This window comes from Perca fluviatilis, chromosome 10 (assembly GCF_010015445.1).
Source record: "Perca fluviatilis chromosome 10, GENO_Pfluv_1.0, whole genome shotgun sequence".
NCBI classification, from domain to species: Eukaryota; Metazoa; Chordata; class Actinopteri; order Perciformes; family Percidae; genus Perca; species Perca fluviatilis.
The window spans coordinates 29,897,703-29,923,222 of NC_053121.1; the positions used below are offsets into that span (position 1 = coordinate 29,897,703).

The following is a 25,520-nucleotide window of genomic DNA, read 5'->3' on the forward strand; positions in this document are numbered from 1 at the left end:
ATAATGGATCCATGATTCAGAGAGCAACTGTGTCAAGGATTAGGAATCAAAAGGTTTTAAAACATGATTGACTGATATTTAGACTTGTAGCAGGCCAATTAAAATTATCATTTTCCGTGGTAAACAGATTCAAAACACTGAAAAACTATTGCATTAACCTTTTCTATTAGGGCAGAGTTGATACATAGCAGGTGCTTAAGTGTCATTAAAGAGCTAAAAACAGAGGCAGTTAACATGAAAAATAGCTTGCTTTACAGTGCAGTCGTAAACATGGCTTCTCTGGTTGTACTCCAGCTTAATGGTACTTCAGTCAATACTGGTTGGCTTTGGAAGTGGGATAATGTGACAGCAAAATAAATGTGGCAATGAAACGTCTTTATAAAATGATGAAGATGGAGTCATAAAACTTGACAGCTATTATGAGTCTACGTAAATGCCCAAAATAGGTGGCTGCCATCAAGTTGTTATTAAGAATTCAGCAAGACATACATGAGTAACCCTTTCTTTTACAGTCAACCTGCAGGGGGCTGACACAATAAATGAAACACCTGTATGACATTATGCAATCCAATATAACAGCTTGGCAATAAATAATAACTTTGTGAAGATTAAGATAGATGTATGGTAGTGATAGGCAGGCTCGCAGAGGAGCACACACACCGCCTGGTTCAGAGGGCTAGCTCTGGCTTAGACTGCCCTCTTAATTCCATACAGGAGTAGGGTGAGAGGAGGATGTTTTATCGTACTTTATCCACGACATTCAACTTCCGAAGTGTTCAGGTGCTGCCTGAAATTCCGCCGGATGTCTTTCATTTCGGCTGCATTTTAAATTCTGTCCGATTTATGAGGACTAATTGTTAACTGCTCCACAGATCTCTGCAGGGTAAATCCAGTCAGTTAGCTAGCTTAGCTTATCTGTCCAATCTGAGTTTTCTGTTGCACGTCTAAGACAACTTCTGAACGTACACATGTTCCACCAAAACAAGTTCCTACCTATTTTGCAGAGGTGCCGTTGCTTAGCGCCACCCAAGACGATTGTGATTGGTTTTCTAAGTAATGCCAATAAACCAGAGCACATTTTTCCCCCATCCCGGAATGCTGTGTGAACTAGCCAGACCCTCCACCGCCTGCGTCAGACTGCGGGGGCCTAAAGCTGCTCCTTCAGTAGCAGACACACACAAGAGAGCTAACGCAGGTCCTTCGTTCCGACAGCAGTCAGACTTTTCAACACCGACATAATGTAACACTGTCGTTGTCTCTGTCACTATCACCCACCATCACAAAATGACACACTACCCGGTGCAGTTTTCTGCTTGTATCCTGTGCAATTATTTTCATATATTGCTACACACCATGTGTGTATTACAAATATGGGTTCAATTATCCATCATTGACATATCTGTACAAGTGAAAGGTGTGTGTATATAGATATTATTTATTTGTATTTCTGTATTTTTATTTTTCACTTAATCCCTTCCTCCCTTTGCTTTTTTTTATTTTTTATTCTTGAGCTGCTGTAACAACTACATTTTTTCCCAGTGTGAAATCAATAAAGTTTTTCAAATCTCAATAATGTGTCCTGCTGACCTGCATGTAAAGCAAGTTGATTGGTTAATTGGTTAATTTAACTCTTGTTGGGAGGTGGGCTAAAAACAGAGAGAAAAAAAAAAGTAAACAGTATAGAAGTTGTCTTACACAAGTTTAAAAGAAACAGCCATGTAAGCGTTTTTGGACAATTTATATAATTATATAATTTCCGTCACAATGGTGTTTATTGCAGCGCTATTGTATTGGATTGCATTACACTAAGTGTCGATTGTACATTTACATTAACTTCCTTTTTATGTTTATACCTAGATATACGTAATATATGTAATAGGTTACAGTATGTGTTGTAGCAATTTTGTAAATAGTCACATTGCGCAACATTCCGACAGACTATGCGCTCTCTTCCTCTTGTGTAGATGTAATCAAGCTATAATTGGTTTGTTATAATTACACATGGTAATCACCGGTGCTAAAGGCGACTGTATGAGAAAGAGTTATCCACATACTAATAAAGAGGATGATACAGATGGGGATGTACGAAGAATACTAAAGCAACATGCACTAAGATAATACACCTACCTGTGTCTAAAGTCTTTATTTCTATGACAGGGTGCAGAAGGAGCAGGAAAAGAGGAAAGATAATTAATTAAATCTTAAAAGGATACTTTTGCTTCTCATTTTCAAGGTTGTTATTTGCCCAATCAGACAGTTTCCTTGTCATCGCAATGACTCTTTAAAAGGCTATCATTCTTTCATCACAGTATCTAGTGAGGAAAAAAACAAGCAGATGCATCTAAGAAAGTCAAAGTATCCCCTTGAAGAATCCACTAGAAAAAGTCAGAAAATGACAATCTGTTTGGCGGAAAGTGGAAAGGTGGGACTGTAGCAGAGAGTTATAATCCACACTGAGGAAAATATCTACTTCTATCTACATAAAGGCTCAACCTGCTTTACCACTGCTTTTCTCAATTTGGCCACTCATATTAAAATATTGATTCTACCACTTGTTATATTGGTCACTGAAGTCAGAATTAGAGATGGCCCGATACCATTTTTTGCTTCCCGATAACGATTCCGATACCTGAACTTGCGTATTGGCAGATACCGAATACCAGCGCGTCATATATTTTATCAAGTTTTAACAACTGTATACTACTATCCCTGTATGGATGTGATATGATTTCTATCTTTGTTGTCGGTCTGGCTCAGGTTAAACTCTTTGTAAAACATGAACAAACACAAACTATGAATGCCACAGAACTTTCTTTTATTATCCAGTTTGACATAAATATAACATAAATAAACTACTTTAACGTAGATTTTCTTTAGGTCTTTATTACGTGGTATCGGCTCAGTGCATAAACTCCAGTACTTCCCGATACCGATACCAGCGTTTTAGGCAGTATCGGAGCCGATACCGATACTGGTCTCTGTATCGGACCATCTCTAGCCAGAATTTAAATACAGACTTTACAGTAACAACATTTGAAAGAGGTTCAGGGAATCAAATATGGAGCATTTGGAGCTTTATACAACAATCATGCATCATACATACCAAAATCTGACACAACTTGGTGTTTAAATTTTTGGAAGAGACTAGCATAAAAAAAGAGAGCAGATATTCTGCAAGCATTGGAGATATGGTTGATTATGCAAAGAAAATTGTACTTTTCCCCCCTCCCTACTGGTTTTAATCTAAACTGGAAATGCCGTCTAATGTGAACTAAAGTTGTCCTTAGTGTGTATGCTATGTCAGACTGAATTTAATTTGGCCAACACAATAGGTTTTTCAGAGTAGTGTTTTCTGTTTTTCTACTTGTAAACAGAGCAAAATGGTTGCTTGGAGACACAAACTATTTCTTAAACCATTATTTATCCAGGAAAGGGTTGCTGAGCATGCATTCTCCTTTACAGCAGCACATTGCTTCCCATTCATAGTGTTGTGAGAACTGCCCTGTAGTGGCTGATCACTGCCCAGGTACATCGGCAGGTTCCTGAGGTAGAGAGGAATGTTTTTTTTCAATCCCTTCACCTCTTAGATTTTCGTCTTTGATTTTCATGTTTGGTCCTTGTAATCTCAACTCTAATTTAGAAACTACTTGATGTACAACTACCTGCCAACGGTGTGGTGACTCATGTCCTTTTAAAGCATTTTTCATGTATGTGTCTCATGCAGGATGATGGCCCAATGTACATGTAATCAACATCTGCCACTTTGAAATAAGCCAATTGGCCGAATCAGAGTCATTGCCGAGAGAAGCCAACTTGGCATTAGGGCGTAAATCATCCCAATTACACACTGAAGACAGGATGTCTTTCCTAATTATGTAGATGGATAGGGAAAGTATTTCAGATTTCTATTGGTAGGGGAAATATGTGTCAACCATGCCATTTTAGTTTTCCCTCTCCACTAAATATAGAGATGTAAAGTGGGATCTAACTTGAACTGTGTGTATTTGAAAAAAAAAAAAAAATGGGGGCATTTACAGTATGTTGCATGTTTTTGATTGTTCTTGTTGAACTGGAGTTGAAAGAAATATATAAAAATCAATGTAATACAACTAACTATATTGTTGATAAGACAAAACTCTTTAATGAAGTATTATCTTTTTTTCCCACCTTTATACAAATGCAAAGGTTAATGCTTAAACCTTCTAATGTCTACTATTTGATGAAGGGACAGAGGTAAAGAGTCAACACAATAAATGTCCCAAACTAGGTGCAGCATGCTCTTCCTGAAAAAAATCCCAACGATGAGGCCTTGATCTTACCTGAGCTCCATGATACTTGTGACATTGCCCGATGGGTAGATGCGTCGGATGTAGTTGAAATCGCCGACGTACAGACTTCCATCGATGCCCCACGCCAGAGCCACCGGTGCCAACAGCTTGTTGCCTTGGGCCTGCCCATTACAGCTGGGACACGAGATGCTTCTGCGCCGCCCGTTCCCCATTACAGTCGTGATCACAGGGGGCTGGAGAGAGATGAACTGGTTCTCTCCGCTGCCTTTGTAAAGAATGCCTAGGAAATAACACAGCAGTTATTTGCAGGTATGAAAGCATTATTTGTGTATGACACTGGTAGCAGATACTGGACTCATTATTTATCCTTTATTTTAACCGGGAAGTCTCCAGCGATTAATCTCTTTTACAAAACCGGCCTGGTCAAAATGAAATTCAAAGGAAAATACTTGCATACTCATACTATCATTTCACACATTAAAGAAACAGTTTGACATTTTGGGAAATGTACTTACTTGTTTTCTTGCCCAGAGCTACATGAGAAAACTATGCCTATCTAATTAGTATTGTGTTCACTTATTTAATCCGTACACAAACAAACAAACAAAAAAGTTATCCCTCTGCTTCCAGTCTTTATGCTAAACTAAGCCAAACGCCTCTTGGTTCTAGCTCGTATCATACGTAACACTTATAACTAGTATAGATCTTCTCAAGGAACCCATGGCAAGAGCGCGATTAAAAGTATTTTACAAAATGTGAACTGTCCCTTTCAAAAACGACAAAAAAACAAAAGACTAACCAGTTTTAATTATTACAATAACATATCTATTAATGTAAAATAATTTTACTTTTATGTGATGTGATTTCTCAAATATATAGTGAAACTAATTGCTATAAAATGACCAACATAAATATTTATTTTTATTATTGGGCTTAATAAGCAAAACGATATTAAGACATTTAATTCACTTTAGTTCTTAATGAACACAGTGTTCAGTAGCTGACTAATTATTGTAATCTAAATGCCATTTCACAAACTTGGAAACAGAACTTTGGATCTACAGTATCTAGAAACGTCACACACATCAAGACTTCTTATTATCGTATGTTATATGTATTGACATTTATGTGAAAGGCCTTTTAGTTTGCCTTAAGGACACATGACTTACATGTTTATCATTAAAGTTCAAAAGTAATGGTTAAAAAGTGTTTTGTTTATGCGTTGTGAGTAAAGATCAGATTTAAATAGAGTAGTGGAACGGAGGCAGCACACAGGCAACCAATTGACCATCAATGCAACTGATACACTATTACTTCAGTCCCTTGCATGATCCTAGAACCGATTCGGTGGGTTTTTGAAAACTTTACGCAAAGCTGAAGTAGATTTTATGCAAAATAATGTTCTTTTAACTTGCCAGGGAGCCGCTCCTCCCCAAGTCACAGAGAGGTGGTAAACATAAATACAGTGCAGTGTACTTCATCCTAACAACGGTGCAATTCACTGAGGACTCAACAAATTTGGTGACTCAATACAGATTAATATTTTAATAAGACGCAGATATAACTAGCTTTTTTGGAGGGGGGAGGGGGGGACTGATATAGTGGGACCCTCTTCAAAGGGGAAAAAACACATCAAAGGAAAAAAGTGCATGCTGGAAGCACTTAATTATTAACATCCAACAACTTGAATTGAATTTGAATTCACACTGCCTCTGTCCTAATTACTGGATCTATGACACCACTGAATGGCCACATAATATCGTTATCCCACAGTGTTATCCCGTAAGCCATCGTAACCCTCGATGTATGTGAAATCGAGCATGCGACTGTGCTGCTTGTCCCTTCGCTGATTAGTTCCTTTCATTGATTTAATTGATTGAAGGGCAAATTCAAATGAAGGCACGGTCTGGCGAGACTCTTGACAGGGCGATCTGACCAATTCGTCTTTTGTATCCGAGAGCATTATACACGAGCCTCTAACAAAGACAAATAGGTCCGGGGGACGGCTTTATGCGTGACGCCATCAAACGCATGACCTTGGGACTTTAATTGAACTGTGATCCATGTGTCTGCTCACTGAATGAAACAGACAGCGTGATGAAAACTCTAACTGAGCTGAAAGGTTGACACTGCAGCCAGAAACATAGCTACAAATAACAAATACACTATGTCATCTGACTAGAATTTTAATGTCCGTTTGTGTAATAGCTCCTTAACATTCTCTGGGAAGACAAAGACGTTTCTAATATCCGGGAGCCTAATGCAGTGTGTAGGACATGGATCAGTTGCAGCAGTACAGCAGTCTGGCAGTTTGGCTGACATTCAGCTTAAAAAAGAAGAAAAAAAAAAACATTTACTGCTCAGGTCATTTTGGCAAGCCGCTGCGGTCTTCTCTATTTACACTTCCATCACAGTTTACTGTACACACAAGTCTTACCATAGGCTATTACACAGCATAATGGAATGGATTAAATACACTAATCAATCATCAACTACCCCCCACGATGACGCCACACTTAGTATGGACACTATACTCTGTCACTTTTATCTGTATCACGCACACAACTTTTGCTGCTCTTAACTTAGAGTGAGTGAGGAGATAAAAGGTTCAGTTTTCTTCCCTCAAGGACACTTGGTCATGACACATTACTGCCGATGATTGTTGCGAGGATCAAGCTTGCGATGCCTCAGCTGGAGTGCTGCAATGATGGGAATTTGGCTTCTGACGACCCGGTGCCTCAGGCTGAAGAGGGGGACTCCTACAGTGTCCGGACTAAAATGGCTTTGCAGTCATTCAACGTTTCTATAAATATTTCTTACTTTTATTCCACTCTGTTCTGATTTTGAAGCAGGGTTCGGTGTGAAACCTATGAAACCGTAAATAAAACACATCTCATACCTAAGATACAGCTACTGTGGTTATGTGAGACGAGCAGAAATACAATGTGGCAAAGCTCTGTTTTTCTGCACAGACTAAAACTAACTAGTGAATCCTCAACAGATTTTGCAGAGGAGACTTCAAGTCAAAGTACAAGTATGGCAGCTGAATGGATCAATCAATAGGGATGTGTGTCTGCTCATTGGTTAGTATAAATGAATGAATCTGCTGTCGCTCCAACGCTGCTGCATTCAGCAAGCATAATGTAACGGAACGGCATGCCACGCAGCTTTTACCTCATTATTAAACACTCAGCTACAGTTAGACTCTGACAGGAACGTGGAATTTGCCAACTACTAATACTAATAATGAAAAGTTATTGAAAACAATCCAAAATATAGATGTGCATAAAAATAAATCATAGCGAATGTGAGTAGGGCTGGGCGATATGGTCCAAATCTTCTATCCTGATATACATGTAGATAATTATTTCATATCTCAATAACAATATAGCATGTTTTCTGCTAATTCAATACATAAATAGTCTAGAAATAGTCTAGAAATATTGAAAAAAAAAAAAAAAAAGAAATAGGGCGGGCTGAGATTGCCTCCACATGGCTCTAAGAGACCGTTCTCCCAATACGTGAAATACCAACTTTTTTTTAAGGGCCACATGCACGCACGGCAGGACTGGCTAATAAAACAAAGAACAGAGAAGCTCGTATTACAACAACATTTAGAACTTTAGTGCAAAATGAACATAACACGTAAGGAATTAAACATAAAGTGTCCGAATGTAAATATTGCCGTAACGCAGTTCAGCTGCGGGTTTTTCGACATTGCAATAAAAACTAAATAGACAAATATGAACGATAGACAATCGTTTCGACGATATATATTTTCATATTAAATGTGAGCGTAGAGACTTTTCTGTCAGAAAATAAAGATAGAAAACTAGAGAAATTAGAGAAATATTTGAGCAAGGAGAGGCAATTGATGTTGCTCTGCTTTATTCACATACTGTGCCTAACCCCTGTACAGTTTAAAGAGCAAAAAATTCCTCACTAAGATGTCTCAAACTATTAAGCCATTTTTCTGAATACGTTCAGTTTCTTCATTGATTCCTTTCTGAGAATCATTACAGAAGGAAATCATTTGTTTGATAAAAGGCTAATTTGAGTTATGTAGTTGGGGAAAAATGCTTTAATGCCGACATCACAGCTTCCAAGATGATTAATGGTACAAATGCAAAGCCGAGCCTCCATACCTGATAAAAAAAAACTGGAGCGCCCTGAGCAATGTCACCTTGGTGACACATAGAGAGTACAGAGATTGGTAGGGGAGGAGCGGGAGTGTGTCTTAATTGCACCCTGTCCTTCTTTGTTCTCCTTTGCACTGTGTCATTCTCTAATATACCACGCAGGCTCTCACTGATCCACCATAATAGAGGCTAAAAGTGGGCAGGAAACCTCTCAGTGCTTAAAATGCAGCATGTGCGTGAGCTGTACAGTAAGCACACTCCGAGATACTGAGATGCTGAACTCTGGCTGTGTCCAATAAGAATCAGCTATGTTACCATCGCTAGAGACAAGCTGCAGATTGAGGGGAAGGCATATCCACTTGTAATAAAGAAAGGAGGGGCAAGAGGACATGACTAAAGCACAAACACCAGCAATTTGCCTTATCTAGTTTGACAGGCTCTGCAGTGGAAGCAGAGAGATGGAGACAGCTTTTTTTCTCTGGTCTTTTTGCCACAAACGATAAAAGAAAAAAGTCCTTAGATGTTTGAAGTGGTGCGACAAGCAGTGTCTGGAGCTAAACCGCTGTGCAGCTGCAGAGGACCACCACTTGCTAACATGTTGGGTGAAGACATTAGTCAAGGTTTACAGCATTATGGAATCAATACTGGAGCAGCAAGGAAGGCAAACAGTGATATTTGGATTCATCTTCATGCTGGCCGAGGATATCGAACTGCATTCCTTACCCAAAAACCCACGTAGGCCATAAATCTCAAATGTCAAAAAGTGGCTGAATGCCAGACTGAATTACTCCGTTTGGATTGAGAAAATGCAAGACGATAAAAGTGTGTGCTGACTCCCAACCTCCGTGCTTTAATGTGTGAGGACAAAGAGAGATAGGATTCCAGATTATGATACTTAAATGTGAACACAGTATGAACTAGCATACCAAAGTCGCTAACAAAAACATTTCACAGTCTTGAAGAGCTCACTGTCGTTGGGTTGCTAATAGGACTGCAACATGAAACCCTTTCGACAAATCGATTGGGCTCCTGTCAGACAGGGGTAAATGAGACAGGAGCACAAGTTTGCTAAACTATTTTTGAATCTTTCAAATTTAGTCAGACTTTGCAATTTATATTTTGGGGTGGTTCTGCGTAAGACAAGTGAAAAGTGTGAAAAAAAGCCTTGGGGAGGCTGCAGCATTTATTGCACAAGAAAAACTCCACACCATCTGGTTTGTTTTATTTCTGTCATCACTGTTTCCATGGACAAGTTATTTGAGTCAAGTTTAAGTGAATTTTCATGCACAGTAACATCCAATTTTCTGATAAATCCAGACACCTAGCTCAGCTCAGACTAATAAAGGATGCAGCATACATTAGCATATCACACGTGCTGCATCTATCTTTTGATCACAAACGCATCTCACAACAACTCCAACTGTGACGCTGCCACAGTGAAGGCTTTGGAGATCGTTGTGCTTTACTTTCAGACAGGTGAGATGAAACGCAATGTACCAGCAGCAGTCAAGCTAGAGGCGTTTTTCAGTGTTCTTTTGCACACTTCACAAACTTCATGCTTTAGATGGCTTGACAGATTGGGTTCGGCAATGGGCCCTTGTGTCTGTTCTTTTAATGTTCAACAAAGAAGCAGGACAAAGTGACACCAAAGTTTGAACAAAGTAAAGGAAGACTCAGTTTCAGAAACTGGTTCTCTGACATGTTTTCCACAACCGTATTCGACAAAAGACAGTCTGTGCAATCTCAGAGATGTAAAAAGACTGTTAAACATGAAGAGTACATGGGTGATATTACTGTGCAAACCCATAGAGTAATGTGGGATGAATTGTGTTGGCCCTGCCAATTGTGGGTGTGCATGTAAGATGCTATAAAAGACTATATTTAAGATGTAGGCAGAAGGGAGTTCTAGTTTACACAAAAATTCCTCCTCAAAAACACACCTCCTTCGGATGCCAAAATATCTAGGAAAAGAATAACTTCTGAGGTTAAAGCTCGGAGGAACGGGCCAAAGAGACATAGGCTGAAGCCAGATTTATACTTTTGTGTCAGGCAGTTTGCAGAGAATATGAAATTATGCTTTGTAGCTCATGTAATTCCTACATAAATGTAACTACACATCAGGGCTGGAGAGATACCACATAGCGACCACAAGAATTGGGATTGGTCAGCATGGGCTGCTTGCATTTTCTCCTATGTGTTAGAGATTAGTGCTAGTAGAGATTAAGAAAAATACATGTAGCGATTTAAATTCAATACCAGCTCCGTAAAACATTAGTTTTTTTTCTTGCACAATTAGCCACAAAAAACACACTATTAACACCGGACCTGCTGGTGGGGCCTCATAAACTACTAATATTTATCCACACACTGAGGTGATGAATACATACCATTTTATAATAATTTGATATTGTGTCACTTAGGAACCAAGCCTTTACAGAACTTTGAGCATCAGACATTGCACCTGAAAGAAAATAAATGCATTTTAAAGTGATTTATCCATCTATTGCACAGAATCCGAATGCATGAGTGACATAGTAATTACTGGCAACTTCACGGTGATGTGCACTTAAGTGATGATAGACGCAAACTTGTTTCCTGATAAAAAAAGTTCACCTAAATTTGTATATCTTTTCTGCATTTTGAGAAATTGACTTTATTTCAGCTCTATTTCTGGACAGGAATGGGGAGCGAAACAGAAAAGAGTGATACTCCTACCTCTTAGGTGACCAGTACGACCTCTAAGTGAGTGAGTGTAGGTGTACAATCCAGCTCTGAAGAGTGGAAGCTCGTGCAAAGACATACTAGGTAGTGCTGGGTATTTTTGTGCGGATGTCAATACTGTTATTATTGCATATCAGGTCATTGAGTCCCCTCCCGATGGTCACATAAAGGAACACATTTCATCTTAAAATAAGATTTTGCACCACAAAAATAGACGCTGATGAATTTGCACATCCTTGAATCTATCTCTACATTTAAATGAAAAGTTATGGTTAAAACATTTATCTTCCTCAGAGTGATGGATGTTTTTCTCAGCCCAATGACCTCTGAAAACAAGTGACCTGATAATGACTAAAAATAGGGAACACTTAACAAGACACTATTTCAGGGAAGTTTATGCAAACTGTATGCAAACATACCACATGGTAATGCCAAACTGACCCACACGCTACAAACCTGGGTTACACTTTACTTGAAGGTATCTACATAAGAGTGACATGACACTGTCATGAACATGTCATAAACATTATAAACAAGTCATAAACGTTCATGAGATAATGCTTCTTTTAGTAAGTGTCATTCTGTTTTTGTTTATGATTAGGGTTAGAGTTAGGGTTAGGGTTCATGTGACATGACTGTGTCATGACAGTGTCATGTCACTCTTATGTAGATACCTTCAAGTAAAGTGTTACCCAAACCTGTTATGTGACTGTCTAGAAACCTAAGAAAGGATAGATTGAGAACAACCGGTCCACATCTAGTAATTATATTAGCTGTAACATTTGCGCTGCTTTACGTTTTCTCTCCCAGAATAAATGGGAATAAGGTTGAATCAGAAGAAAAATCAATCATAACTATGCCAGGCTCTTCAGCAGTGATGCTATCACTGTAGGAATCAACAAAGAAAGCCCCCAGACTCTGTAGCTCTGTACACACAAATATGGCTGGAACCAGAAAAAAACATTACTACAGGTATAATTACAAGGTATCTCAGATGCATTTGTTGCTTACGCAAGCTCTTACATATTCTGTTAGATGCCAGTGAAACAGAAGAAATGCTATGCCATTTGGAAATCTGATTTGGTTATATCTACAGTATCCATCGACAGTATACATCCACTTATCTATGTATCTACGATTTTGCAAATATAAGTGATTAAGCAAGTTTTACAAATCCTTGAGTACATTACATCTTTCATTAAAAATCAGCAGTAGGAAAAGCACAGGTGTATTCAAAACCATTAATGATGGCTGCATTCCACTTAGGAGAGGCCCTAGTATTGTGCATGCTGACTCACTGAAATAGCTTACTGGGACACTTGATGGAATTGAGCCATCGTTAAGGTTATCAATTTCAGCTGTTTCCCTGTTTCAAAATGTCTGTTGTGAAAAAGGGCCATAGATGCCCACGAAAACAAACTCCAATCTGACAGTGTAAGACCAAGGTCTCCCCTGAAGGCCACATGTAACCTCAACTATTCTCAAGATGAAAAGGGACACAAATTGTGTTGGACAACTGGAACAACGATTGTGAGCTGGAGTGGATTTAATGTCAAAACAGCAGCCTGGCAAACTGACAATGCACACTACCCTGAGGCCCACTCCTTATAATTTGCTGTCATATTACTGCCTGCTCAGTTGTAACACAGCACTGAATTCTCCAGATTATAGAATGTGCCTGCTGGTACTGTAAGCCATCAACGACTCAGTGCTGTATATACATTTGATAGTTTCATTATGCATGTTTCACTCGCTCATGTCTCTGTGCCAGAACGACAAAGACAAACTCATGTCCATTTATTGTACTTGGCGATTAAAGCCATTCTGATTGATGAAAGAGCAAGAAATGAATTTAGTTTATTGAATTAATTCGAGAATTAAACATGACGCCTGTTCATCAAAAGCGCAAGCCTTCATGAGCAGCAAAAGGTCGTCTTCTTCCTAAAATAGCTGAGTAGTTTGGAATCGTGGCGAGCCCTGCACCCTGGTGACTTAGTCACTGATTTATTCCGTCATTACTGTGAATGATCGGCCCTTCAAAACTCTCCTCTATTATCTGCAGATGGGATGACGAACCATATTTCATTTTGAGTCAAGTATTTCTTGCGGTGATTCAGGGTAAAGACCACCTGCCTGTAACCCTAAGAGGCCACCTATTTCCGCCCCACATGCACACAATTATACTAGATATATGAGCATTTCTTACCGTTCTGAATGTCCAATATGTGGTGTTTGTCTAGCATCCACCCTCCCATGTTGGACGCATCCAGTTCATAGCCTTGTAACACTGCTGTCCTCTTCTCCCAGAGCACCACATCAAGGCAGGACTCGTATTCATATCCCACTGACACTGAAAGTAATGATGGCAGATGCCTATGGTGAGCAAGGTTGCAACCTCCTTACCTGACACTTATGGCAGCAATGAGGCTTGTAGCCTATAAAACATTCAGCACACGTGTTTTTTTTTTGTATTTGCTGGTTGTGCTTTCTCTTCGACTATGTCATTTTCCCCAGCTGGGATGATTTTAGAAGACCCGTGGGGTTTCTGTGTCTCACCTGCACAGTTTGGATTGTATGCCCTCTCTTCTCTCATTTGTTTTATTTTGTGTAAATGCAAATAAATCATGATGGCAAAGTAGCGTGTAAAGTGGCATGAATTATTTAAAATGATAGAACTCAGAAGGAGCACATTATAGTATATATCATAAACTCTGGGATATGGTCGCAGCTGTGAGCCGGGAGTGAATCCTGTTGATTGTCAGAGCTGTGAGTTTTTTTTCCCCGTATAATATAAGCAGGAGTGCCCCAACATTCATCCTTCTTAACAAAATCCCTTAGACTTTTAAAGACTTTAAAAACATTAAGATGAAAGGGTTATGTAGTGCTGTAAAAACCCTAATATAGTACACTCAAGATGACATCCTAATTATTAATAAAATAAAAAAACATGTTCTGTTATGAATGATTCTGTTATTATTTGTGATGCTGGATTTTTTTCCTCAGGCTGCTGCCTCATAGGCAATATTTTAGTCATTGCACTGCTGCTGAAATATCATACATGCAAAACAAAGAAGTCAGCAAAAGAGCAGTGGCCTTCAAAAATGCAGCACTGGGGGGATTTCAGGATTTCACACCACCTGCTAAATCTTTATTGCACATGGTAACAGAAGCAGTCCCTGGATAAATAATCCTCAATTTAGAAAAAAAAACATAAAAATCAATCTTCAAAAGTTCAACCAAGGTTTATTGCTTGGAGGCAGCGCGAGTATCTGAGTGAACCTACGCTTACACAACATCTTCAGCCGGCAGCTTCACAGCAGGTACTCACCCACAGCCTCTGCCAGGCCAAAGACCCTCTGATTGTAGGCGTCTGTTTTATCCCAGATGAAGGTGTACGAGAGGTCAGGGAAGGCAGGGAAAGACTTCTGGAACTGACGGCCCATGACGGCCACCATCAGGTGGACCTTCATCAGGCCAAAGGGGAGACGGTCCTGGGTCAGGAGCACCTTGAGGATGGGCTTGTAGCCAGCTGCCCTGGAGCTCAGGTAGACCAGGTTGAGGTCACTGCCTGGTATGGCCACTTGCTCATGAAGGACCTACGATTTTAATTAGCAGTCAGACTGGTGCCAAATACACTGTGTGGAGTACAGACTTAAGTAACAGGAGCAACAGGAGTTTGCTCTTAGTTAATGTAGAGGATGACTTTAAATACAGTATATAATACATCATATTTATGTGAGGTAATATATCCTTTTATAATATATATTGCACTTCATACATTGGGGTTAATTTTTATCATTCAGGTTAGAGCAATTCCGTCAGGTACTGTAAGAGAAATGTTGTTTGTTGCCAGACATACAGGCTTATCATGTAGCAGCAGTCAAACATTATGAATGTGTGTTGAGCAGCCAAAATATTAAAAAATAAGCTCTTACTTATACCAAACCACCGAGTACATTAGTTAATATGCAAATTGTTACTCCACAGGCAATAAATTAATTCCTTATTATTTGAGTCTGTGAAAAAAACTTAAACTTGAACAACACAGCTCTAATAACTGACGAGTCTCTTTTCATTGTCCCAGTTCCCTGGACCAGGTTTCACATCTGACTGCCACTGAATCATGTACAAATTCAGACCCCCCCCCCCCTCAATTTTAACAAAGTTTCTTTTCTAATCAGTTTCAACAGCAAAAAGCTGCAGAGCCACAAATAAAATCCTGGGGCATGTAACCTCCATGCGATGCGTCCTCAGAATTTATCAGTATTACTGTGAGACAATTTATGGCTTAGTATTTGGGGAGACGCCTCAGTTCAATCAAAGCTCAAAGGCAAATCTGACTGTTTAAAATACGCAAGAGAAACTCTGGTCAAAGAAAGATAACAGCATTATCGTCGTGTATTTTCAACACTGCTGCTTGAAATGTTGGGATCAAACATGGGTTAGATTATTAAAGTCATTCAAAACAATCAGATATGAGCACAAATGGGGAATTGACCATAAAAGCCCTGTATATCATCTCCCTGGGTCACCTCTGTGACAGCCATCTCACCTGGGTCTCGGGGATGATGGGGCTGTCCTCTGGGGAGGTCTTGTAGAGAGTGGAGAGGGGCGTAGCCAGGATGAGAGGGTTGGGCCGGATCAGGCCGGTAAGGTAGCAGCTGGGGATGTCGTTCTCCTCCCGCTTCATCACCACCGTGTCCATCACATGGAAAACGTTCCAGGGCAGCCACACTGTGCGGTGCAGCGTGGGGAAGGGGGCGCGCTCGTAACTCAGCGTCAAAGAAGCGCCGCCGTTGGCCAAGAGGTCAAACCTTAACATAGCATCATGAAACAGTCACTGATTGTACAAACTAGGGCTGGTGATGGTGCAGTGGATATGACACCTGCCTTTGGCGTGGGAGCTCAAGGTTCGATTCCCACTGCGATACATCAACCAATGTGTCTCTGAGCAAGACACTTAACCCCTAGTTACTCCAGAGGCATGCGACCTCTGACATATATAGCAATTGTAAGTTGCTTTGGATAAAAGCGTCAGGAAAATGACATGTAATGAACTAGTATTAGCAATAAATAGACTTTATTTAGTACTATCTGCAAAAAAATGCAGTTTTATTAAAACTTTTTATTTTCATAGTTGTTTTGGTTATGCTCTCATTGTGCTCATTAAAGTATTTGCTAAGATCTGGGAACATTGATTTGATTTGAGGTGACCTAAACCGCAAGACTAAAAGGTGATGGGGGTACATTTGAATCATGTTTTCCCTGCTCATGTTTCTCGCTCCATCTGACTTCTTTTTTTATATATTTTTTAGCAATGTTAAAATGTTATTACTGATAGGAATAATGGCCCGGACAATGGAAATAAGCCTCACTAATAAACCCTTTCCCTTTAAGTGCAAAATTGCAAAGTAAATATTTATTTTATTCTTCCATCTTCAAGAGAGAGGAAGAGAGAACTTTTCCTTATCAAGTGTATTCCCTCTGTACAGCCTCCATGTATTATTATCATTCACTGAATCTAATTTATGACTTTTGTTTAACCAGGCATGGTGTGAGAACGCTGTGAGACACTTTATGGTTGAATTTGGTTTGGACTCTTCTGAGTCTTGGGATATTTCTCTGGCGAACCAGTTTTAATTAGTAGGACATTACTCAGGGAAAAGTTACTGGTTTGGAAATGAAGGGTGAGTCTTTGAAGTGCTGCTCTATATATTCTGCGAGCTCCACTACCCAGGGGGTAAAGCATCTGTGTGGTGACATTGCATGCATTCACATGCACAAAGACACACACACTCACAGATTTGAATGCTCATGCACGCACCAACACCCCCAATGACAGACACACATGCGAACACACACACACACACACACGCCAACTTACAAGCTGTGCAGCTGACCTAAAACGGCTTCCTTCTCAAACTCTCTCCACTTTGGGCAGTGGGTAGCTCACAGCTGCAAGAGGCCAGGCTTTGGTGCCGCCTTCTTAACACACTGAGCGGATCTGTTGGCTAACCAAGTGTGATTATCCCCAACCATTTATCACGCTCCTTGTCAGAAGAGTTACAGGGCGGAATATCTGAAGAAATCAGCTAATCCTCAGCTGTCTGGGGACACAAGGATTGTGCTTCATAACAACAGCTGTACAATTCACTGCCACTCATAAGCCTTTTATTCCATACTGGCAACACATAAACACATCCTCTATCTGCTGAATTGGAATGAAGGCCTTGGTTCACTATCTCTGACGACCATCTGCAAAATAGAGCTCCTACCTGAGGTGAACCCTTCGTGCATAATATGTGACATACGTTTGTCTTGTATGTGTTTGCACTCCTATTATTAAGGGCCCGTCTGCGGTAACAGCAGGAGAAGGTCAGACAGTAATCCCATGTTTTACTACACCGCGGGCAGATTGATTCTACCCTTGCTGATTCAATGCATTTTAAACAGCCTGGTTCAAAATGGCCTCCACCACTGTGACATTTGCATGAGGAATTGTTCTAGGGCACAATGTGCTGCTGTTTCAATTTGTTTTGAGCGCTTTTTGGATAGCTGCCAGGACGACTTTTCCACTGTTGGGACAGCTTTTTTCTGCAGTTTTTAATACTGGTATGGGGACAGCAGTCTATAATATCCACAAATAAATTGTTGCAAGGCCAATGGTTAAACCTGAGGGCTGAGTTTCCTGCGAGAGAGTGCTCAAATTTATCAGGACATGTAAATGAGTGTTGATGAATGCAGATGGATCACTATGTGTCCCTGCATGCTGCACCTACTGATGATTGTGTGCACAGAGTGTCTCCCTTACATGCCATCTTGCCGCGTGATGGTGTAGCCGTACTCTGGGTAGTGCAGAAAAGACACGTTGACTCCAATCAGCGGCGTCCCGTCTCCCGTGAGGACCTGACCCCGGATGACTGACACCAGGCTGTGTGGGCAAACAAACACAGAAAGGGCTGAGTAAACACACAATGCCAGCCGGCGTCAACATGCGGCCACGACACCAACACTGCAAACAACTGCCATCCCTTAGCCAGCGGCACCAGCAGGGAGGTATGATTTATTGACCGTTAGGAATACACGTCAGTGGTTGTTATTCATGAAAATGCCATCTTACAGAGCACCACTCTGTCTCTGTTTACTGCTTTAAAAGCCCCATAATTCAGTGAGATGAGGTTTCCCAGACATGGAGAACTGTTGAGATTTTGCAGCATCTTGCATGTGCATTGCAGCATTTATATTCCACAATTTCATTTCTCACACCTAAGCCCTATTTGTATTTGAAGTTTGAGACGTACAAAGCCATGTAAAGCTCTAAACAGTGGGCATCAAAGTAAAGATTGAAAAACACAGCACACTATTTAGCCAACAAGATTCACACTTAAATGATCAGCCTGAGAAGTAAAGTCAACTTAGTAAATGAAGTGCACAATATACCCAGAGCAGAATATCAAATGAGGTTCGTAAGTGAAATATTCACATTAATGTCATCACTCTGAATGAAGAATTTCCCCTAAATGGTATTTTCAAGAGGGTGTGATCCAAGTGTGATTATCCTTGCAAGTTTCTTTGCTTCCAAAAAGAGGCACTACCATACCCAAGTCTTGTGCTCGCTGGCGTGATAAATGTCTGTTGTAATACTTGTGATGAAAGATAATGTATCAACAAGAATTGTCTTAGAAGGGGCTCTTCAACTCGGTTACAAATATCCTCTTGATGTGAGAAGTTGAAAAGCTCAGCGGCTGACATGTCAAGAGGCACTTCATAAGAATGAAGAAAAACAAAAAAAAAACAAAAAAAAAAGGAAAAGAAATGAAAAGGATATGCAATACAACAGAACTGCCACAGCACTTTAGAAAGGTGAAGTCATACATAGTGCAGATGTGAAAAGCAAAAAGTAATTTGAATACAAAATGTTCAGCAGTGAAAAGTTTCTTCAGATTTCTATAGATGAAAAACATTCCCCCCCTTTTAAGAAATAAATGCAGGAGAGGCTTTCCAGACAACGATCCTCTTTTCTACCATTTATGTATTCATTCACACCTGGCGGTTGTCTTATATAACCCACCTCCTACTGCTGGCCAAAGAGCAGTGCCACAGAAGCAGGTGGGGGAGGGTTACATGCTTCACTTAAAGGCACCTCTATGGTAGGTTAGTCTAGCATGGGGGAGCATTACTCATTCACTTAGCTCACCCAGAATTCCCCTGCTGGCGTATGGATTTGCTTCTGGTCAAAAGGCCCTCCACCTCCAGCATCCCCTTCCCCTGCTTTCACCAAAAAAAAAAATCTGTATTTTCTTTGGCATCTTTGCTTTATAAATCACAAAAATGGAAGATTCATACATGATTAAAGCCTCAGATATCCTCTGCGATTATTCAACATGACTGCAGGGCCTTCAGGTAAAACTTGCCTAACACCGCTTCTCGTTCGTATATTCCCAAGTGTGAAGTAATTTGTTAAGTCAGTCCTTTGTTTGAAGGTAAGAAGGGGAGACACTGCGATATTTCTCCATCAACATTTAATCATTCCCTACTTCTCAACCATTGAGCAGAATATTAAAAGTGTTCCCTCTGCATTTGTCACTGGTGGGCAAAAGATGTCTCATTTTGCCACTTTATCTCCGGGTCATTACGTATATGAGAGGAGGATGATCAACAGCTTTAGCCTCTCTTATTTCCCTCCCGCTCCACGCCTGGCACAACCATCTCCCATCCTTTATTTACCGGCTCGGGGAACAAGGCCACTTAAGAGCCCCGGCGAAGGTTCAGTCTTTCTTCCCGGTGTCTCTATTAATCTTTTGAGAGCATGCTACAAGAGCCGAACCCCCAAACAAACGGCAAGTAACACCACCTGCTGAAACCCCAGAAATGAATCATATAATTCATGCATTCTTATCGGTCATTGTCTCACACCGGCTGTAGAAAAACACCATCAGAAAACCCCAATGGGAGACTTGTGTGGGGACATGTGATACGGCTGGGGGACAAGTTGGGGAGACCACTAAACCACAACACATTTTATTCTCTGTGTTACATGAGGGACAAGCTTACTGCCGAGTTCTGGATCCTGACCGCACGCTAAAATCTGCTCCCTTTCTCTTTCCTTTCACAATGGCTTCTTAAAAAGTAAAAGAAGAGGAGTGACCTCTAACTGTTTCCCAGTTCTGCACCGGAAGACATCAGATACTCTACGACGAGTCACTGCTGCTGTTGGAAGCCTTGATGCTGTTCTGGCTTTGTTCCAGCGCTAGAGAAATCTTATTTTTTTTTTTTTATAATGTATGCTCTGCGAGGGCTGTCAATAAATTATTCACCCTATAACCTCAAATAAATGTTTGAAAAATATGGGTCTCCAAACAAACTCTGCCACTACCTCATTCTACTTTACTATCTGACTCTTTCAATAAAAAAAAACATTAAAAAAATGTACTCAGTGTTTGTGCTGATAGGATGTAATGAAAAAAAAAAAGGTAATTCATTTTGTCAAATGTATGCATGTGTGCAGAGTCACTAAAATCCAGCATGGTGTTTTTGACTACAAAACTAACTTCTACAAGGAGATAAAAAGGCAAATGAGTATTCTGAGCAAAAGAGCTAATGCCAATGCCAGACATGCAATCGACAGTAAGCTGAAGACAATGAGGATTACTGAGAACTTGGCTGGGAGGGGGGGTCGGGGGGGGGACTGCCTCATTCTATATTTTCAGTAAAGCATGCTATTTACATAAGGATTACTTTAAACTATTGGAGGAAATATTCCCAAAGCCTTCTGCACACAGTTGGCAATCATTTTCCTCTCCATCAGTCACAAAACAAACCCCACTCGTGATTCTGAACAGATGTGGGAGTCCACTGAGGTTTTGGTGAAAAATCTCCTCAGTTTGCAAATTGATGTAGCTCAATAGTCTATTCATTGGGTAAGATATTCTCTTCCTTTGTATCAAACTTTTTTAATCAATGCTTTTTTTTTTTACCTTGGATAAGCGTTTTAAAATGAAAAAGGAAAAAGAAAATGTGTAGTCACATTGCAAAGACGATGAGTAATCTTTCAGAGACATACAAACTAGCTCTGCTCTGTAGGTAGATGATGTTGTTAGTGTTTCCAGAAGCATGTGCAAAGAAAAATCTAAAGAAAAAACTTTTTTGAAAAAGAAGATAAAAACAAAGAGTCTAGAGTAATAATTTCTACCATGTTCACAATCTTAGATTAGTGTGTTAGCATGCTAATTTTTGCTGACTGGGACTGAATACAAATTGCACAGGGGGCTGATGGGAATATGATTAGTTTGGCAAATACCAAAGAATTGGACAAATTGAAATTTTGACCTGATGATGGAAACATAAGGGATCATCAAAGTTATTTGAATTCATCATCAGGGGAACATGTCAAAAACTAAATTGATTGATTGAATGTCTGAACCAAAATTATATCCATCTATCTAGATAGATCTATCTATCTATTTATCTATCCAATGTATTTGACCTTCTTTGATGTTAAAGTGCAGGATACCATCAACTTGTTGGCTCTTTGCAGACTCTCTTTGATTGGACCTATTTAATGTGATTTTCTGTTGGGAAAAAAAGTTTCAAGAAAACCCCCCTTCTAGCAAATTTCAAAGAGAAGTGTATTTATTTGTGCCGGCCTTAGATATTCAAATATACTGTGTGATGGCAAGCCCACTGATGATCAGAAAAATTAAGTTTTTGATAAAAGATATACATTAATGTGCAGTGAAAATGGTCTCTTCAGAGAATTTTTTTTTCTCCTTTCCAAGACATGGTTGTCTTGTCTCTGTAAGAAACCGCATCGTCACGTTTTCACAGTCATAAAGGCTGGTTTTAGCCAGGCACAAGCTCACTCTTGAGCTCCTTAATTTTGACTTGTGACAGAAATAAACACGTGTTGCAGCGACAGCACTGTAAACACACTTGTCCCTGTGGCTATAGAAGACAAAGAGACGTAAGATTCTTTGACGTTTTGAAGTGGCTTCACAAACACAGGTGTCTCCAGCCTGGTAATGAGACAGCAAACAGCTAATGTGATGCAAATAATTAAAGAGGTGTCAGTAAATCATTAAGCCGCTTACCTGCTGTTGAACTGGTTATCCCAGGGTATCACGTGACTGCCGCTGGGACCAATCAAGAAGCTGACGCGATCATAAAAGCCCTTGGATGTGGCCTGGGCGGCTGAACTCTGGCCCTGGCCGGCGATGGCAGCGGGGTCGGGTGAGCCGCGACAGTAGGTCTGACCCTGGCAGGAGATTTGAATGCAGCAGTCTGGGTCCATGCAGTCGACGAGGCCATCTGGAAAACAGGACGGAGAGTCGAGACAGGAAGGGGAAAGTTTGGTCGACCTGGATGCATTAGGAAACGTGTGAGCAACTCCATTATTGTGTTGAGCCCTGGTACACACAGATGACTTCTAAAGTGAACTTAAGTTCATCGAAGCGACAGCAGAGATCGTGAGCTGACATGAAAAGTGTGAACTATTTCAAAGTAAGTCACCTAATATGAACCTCAAAAGTTGTGGGCTTGTTGATCAGCAGTTCATTAGACATCCAGCTCCAGAGTATTGATATTTAGTCTCAACTACTCTTTATAATTGATCTACTGTATATTTTAATGCATGCTGTTTAACAATCTGCTCTGCTACAACATTTGCATATTCTTTCCAGTGATGTTTTATGTATGATTGATTTGTTTCGTTTGTTTGCAATGTCACCGAGGAGCCACATCAAAGCCAATTTTCTGTTTTGCACAATAAGAGTTACACAACAGTTGTTTTTTTCTGGATCTAAAAGACTGTTTTGTACGAGGCTTCTAATTCTTCCTACCTCCCTCATTATCCTTGCCATCTGAGCAGAGCGTTTCCGTCGCTACATCGCATCCCAGCCCTCTCCAGCCCGACTGGCAGATGCAGTGCCAGACGTTCTGATCCAGGACGCACCTCCCGTTGTTGTTGCACAGCCCGGGGCAGCCGTCTGTCAACACATCACGTACGTGTCAAACAGCGGAGCAAGTCAACAAGGAACAAGGAAATCAGGGGGAGAAGGAGGGGAAGACAAGAGCGAAGGGGGCATTTAGAGTGGACAGGGGGGCAGAGGAAGGACAAAAATGATAAAAGACAGTATTGAGTGAACATACAGTACAATACACCTCTGACAGGACTTGGGATGTGGGGGGGAGGGCGTGAGGAGTTACAGTCGTTTCACATGAGTTTCAGGAGCACGTACTGCTGCACTGAAAAGGAAAATGCATGGGATAAAAGAAAAGGAAACCTGTTGAGCTGTTTGTGGGCCAATGGGAGACACTGTGAATGTCAAATCCTAATGGCCGTTGGAGTTTTTTTTCTGTTTAAATCAAAGTTGAGAATGATTATATATGAGTGCATGTGACTTGGTGTTTTGGTTATGTTTTGGCATGAATTGTCATAGTGTGATTTGCAAATTAAGGGCTGACGTGGAGCCACATTCACAATTTTGGAGATTTTTTTTTTATGTTTCAATCAAGCTTTAAAAGGATTCTTAGTGAGTTCAAAGCTGCACAAATCCCATGTAAGAAGCTGGAAATCTGTTGACTGTCTTGGGAGTACATCGCTTTCGCCGGGAAAATAATTAAAGTAGGAATAGTCTACTGCAGATGTTAGAAACACTCATGTGAAGTAACAGCAACATCAAAAGGAAAGGAAAGTATATATGTAAATAGGGGAAGAAGTGTGGGAAGAAAGGGGAAGATCTAGAGTCTCTACATTTACAGAAAACAGAGCACTTGCTGCCAGATCGCATTCCTTCTAGTGGAGGGTGAAGACAGGGAGCTGAAACATGACTAAACCACACCAGTTTGGGGCGTTTAATCTGGCAGACACAGGGAATTAAGACGGGGAAGGGGGGGGGGGAGAAGGGACCGTGGAGTCTGTGTGAGACTGGTTCAGACAGAGAGGAGATGAGGAAACATATCGGGCGAGCAGGATCACAGCAGAAACATTATGATCGACTCGGACATAGAACAGGTGTAAATACGCCGTGCTAGGAAAGACATAGAGCAGGGAGGGATTGTTTGTGACAATCTCCCTTGGGGGGTAGTGGTTCAATTTACCTTTATATCCTATCTTGACTGCTCCTTTTACACAACCGAGGAAAGGGAAACATTTGGAAAAGAAAATTACTTATCTCCTTGGTGGCAGAGAGCTAAGACTGACAAACACATTTACTTATTGTAACTTAAAAGGAGAACAAAAAAAAAGTGAGAACGGTTGCTGGTATAAAACTGCCAACTTGCTTGAAATATAAAAAAAACAAAAAAACAAGTTTTGCAGGTAGTTTTCCCGAAAATTATAGTTGGCTTTGCCACGTTTTAGTTTCTGCTCTAATTTCAATCTCTCGACTGTGTATGTAAATCATAGTCGTTATGGTAATTGAGCTGAATAGCTAATACTAAGCATGAGTGACAGGATATGACTGGAAAGCTGCGAGCTCACCCATTTTTTATTTTATTTTTTTTAAACAGAGTTCACATTTCTTTCAAGCAACACAAAACATCTTGCATGAAGAGTATAATTATCAAGCAAAGTGAAATGTATTTTACCTGATACTCTGGAATCCAGGGCTATACATGTAAGCCAAGAGGGAATTTGATAGAGATAGATAGGTAGGCAGACAGGCATACAGACATAGAATAGAAAAGAGAACAGATATAAGTAGGAGTTAGGCAAAGAAATGCAAAGAGCAAAAACAAGTAGAAAATTGGTTTGCGAGAGGGAGACAAAAGAGACAGAAGCTGCAGATTTAAAAAAGTAGATTCATAGTTTAGCTGCAGTAAGGGGGAAAATCCAGTATTTGACTTAGAGTGTAGATGTTAATTAAAGCAGCAAGTGATTAATCAGAATAATAGATGCATCCATGGTCAAAATCATCACATTTTTCTGTAAAAACGCCTTAGGTGGTTTTTATATTTCTGTCCATAGGAAGCAACATAAATGAATTAAGCTTTGTAAAATATTCATTGTTAACGCTCTCCATCTGCTTTGCTTTGCCAAAGCAAGACAGGCTAACACAAAGAAGATCACACGATTCCTCTTGATATCTGGTTGTTAAAACTCTCTTTGTTTTCAGACAACATGAGCCAGTTTCATCTGGGCCTGCAAAACATTTTACTGTCTACGTGGCATGTAGTCTCACCCTCAGTCTATTATGAACGCATCATGAAGCAGCACGCCCAACTTTTTTTTTTTTTCTTTCAATGTTGCTGTCATCTCCACTTCGGTGATTTCAACAACTGCACAGAAAAGATCCAGCAGTACACTAAGACGAATCAAAAAACACCTTAGTGGTAAACTGCGGTGCTGAGAAAGCAGTAACAATGGGTTAAG

The 25,520-nt window shown here is 40.3% G+C and overlaps 1 protein-coding gene across 7 annotated transcripts in view; it reads right to left on the minus strand.

Annotated features, from left to right (window-relative positions):
* Positions 1-25,520, minus strand: part of si:dkey-237h12.3 (teneurin-3) — a 146,949-nt gene that overhangs the window by 16,513 nt on the left and 104,916 nt on the right. The window contains exons 13-22 of one of the 7 annotated variants that reach the window (XM_039812699.1): positions 24,737-24,757; positions 24,248-24,265; positions 22,987-23,133; positions 22,240-22,456; positions 17,961-18,080; positions 15,702-15,963; positions 14,478-14,745; positions 13,356-13,499; positions 4,320-4,569; positions 2,128-2,148 (exon numbers count right to left, since the gene is read on the minus strand). In XM_039812699.1, the coding sequence (XP_039668633.1) occupies positions 2,128-2,148; positions 4,320-4,569; positions 13,356-13,499; positions 14,478-14,745; positions 15,702-15,963; positions 17,961-18,080; positions 22,240-22,456; positions 22,987-23,133; positions 24,248-24,265; positions 24,737-24,757 (1,468 nt within the window). Of the gene's footprint in view, positions 1-2,127; positions 2,149-4,319; positions 4,570-13,355; positions 13,500-14,477; positions 14,746-15,701; positions 15,964-17,960; positions 18,081-22,239; positions 22,457-22,986; positions 23,134-24,247; positions 24,272-24,736; positions 24,758-25,520 lie in introns of all 7 variants that reach the window. The other 6 variants (XM_039812698.1, XM_039812703.1, XM_039812700.1 and 3 more) reach the window with 6 other exon arrangements.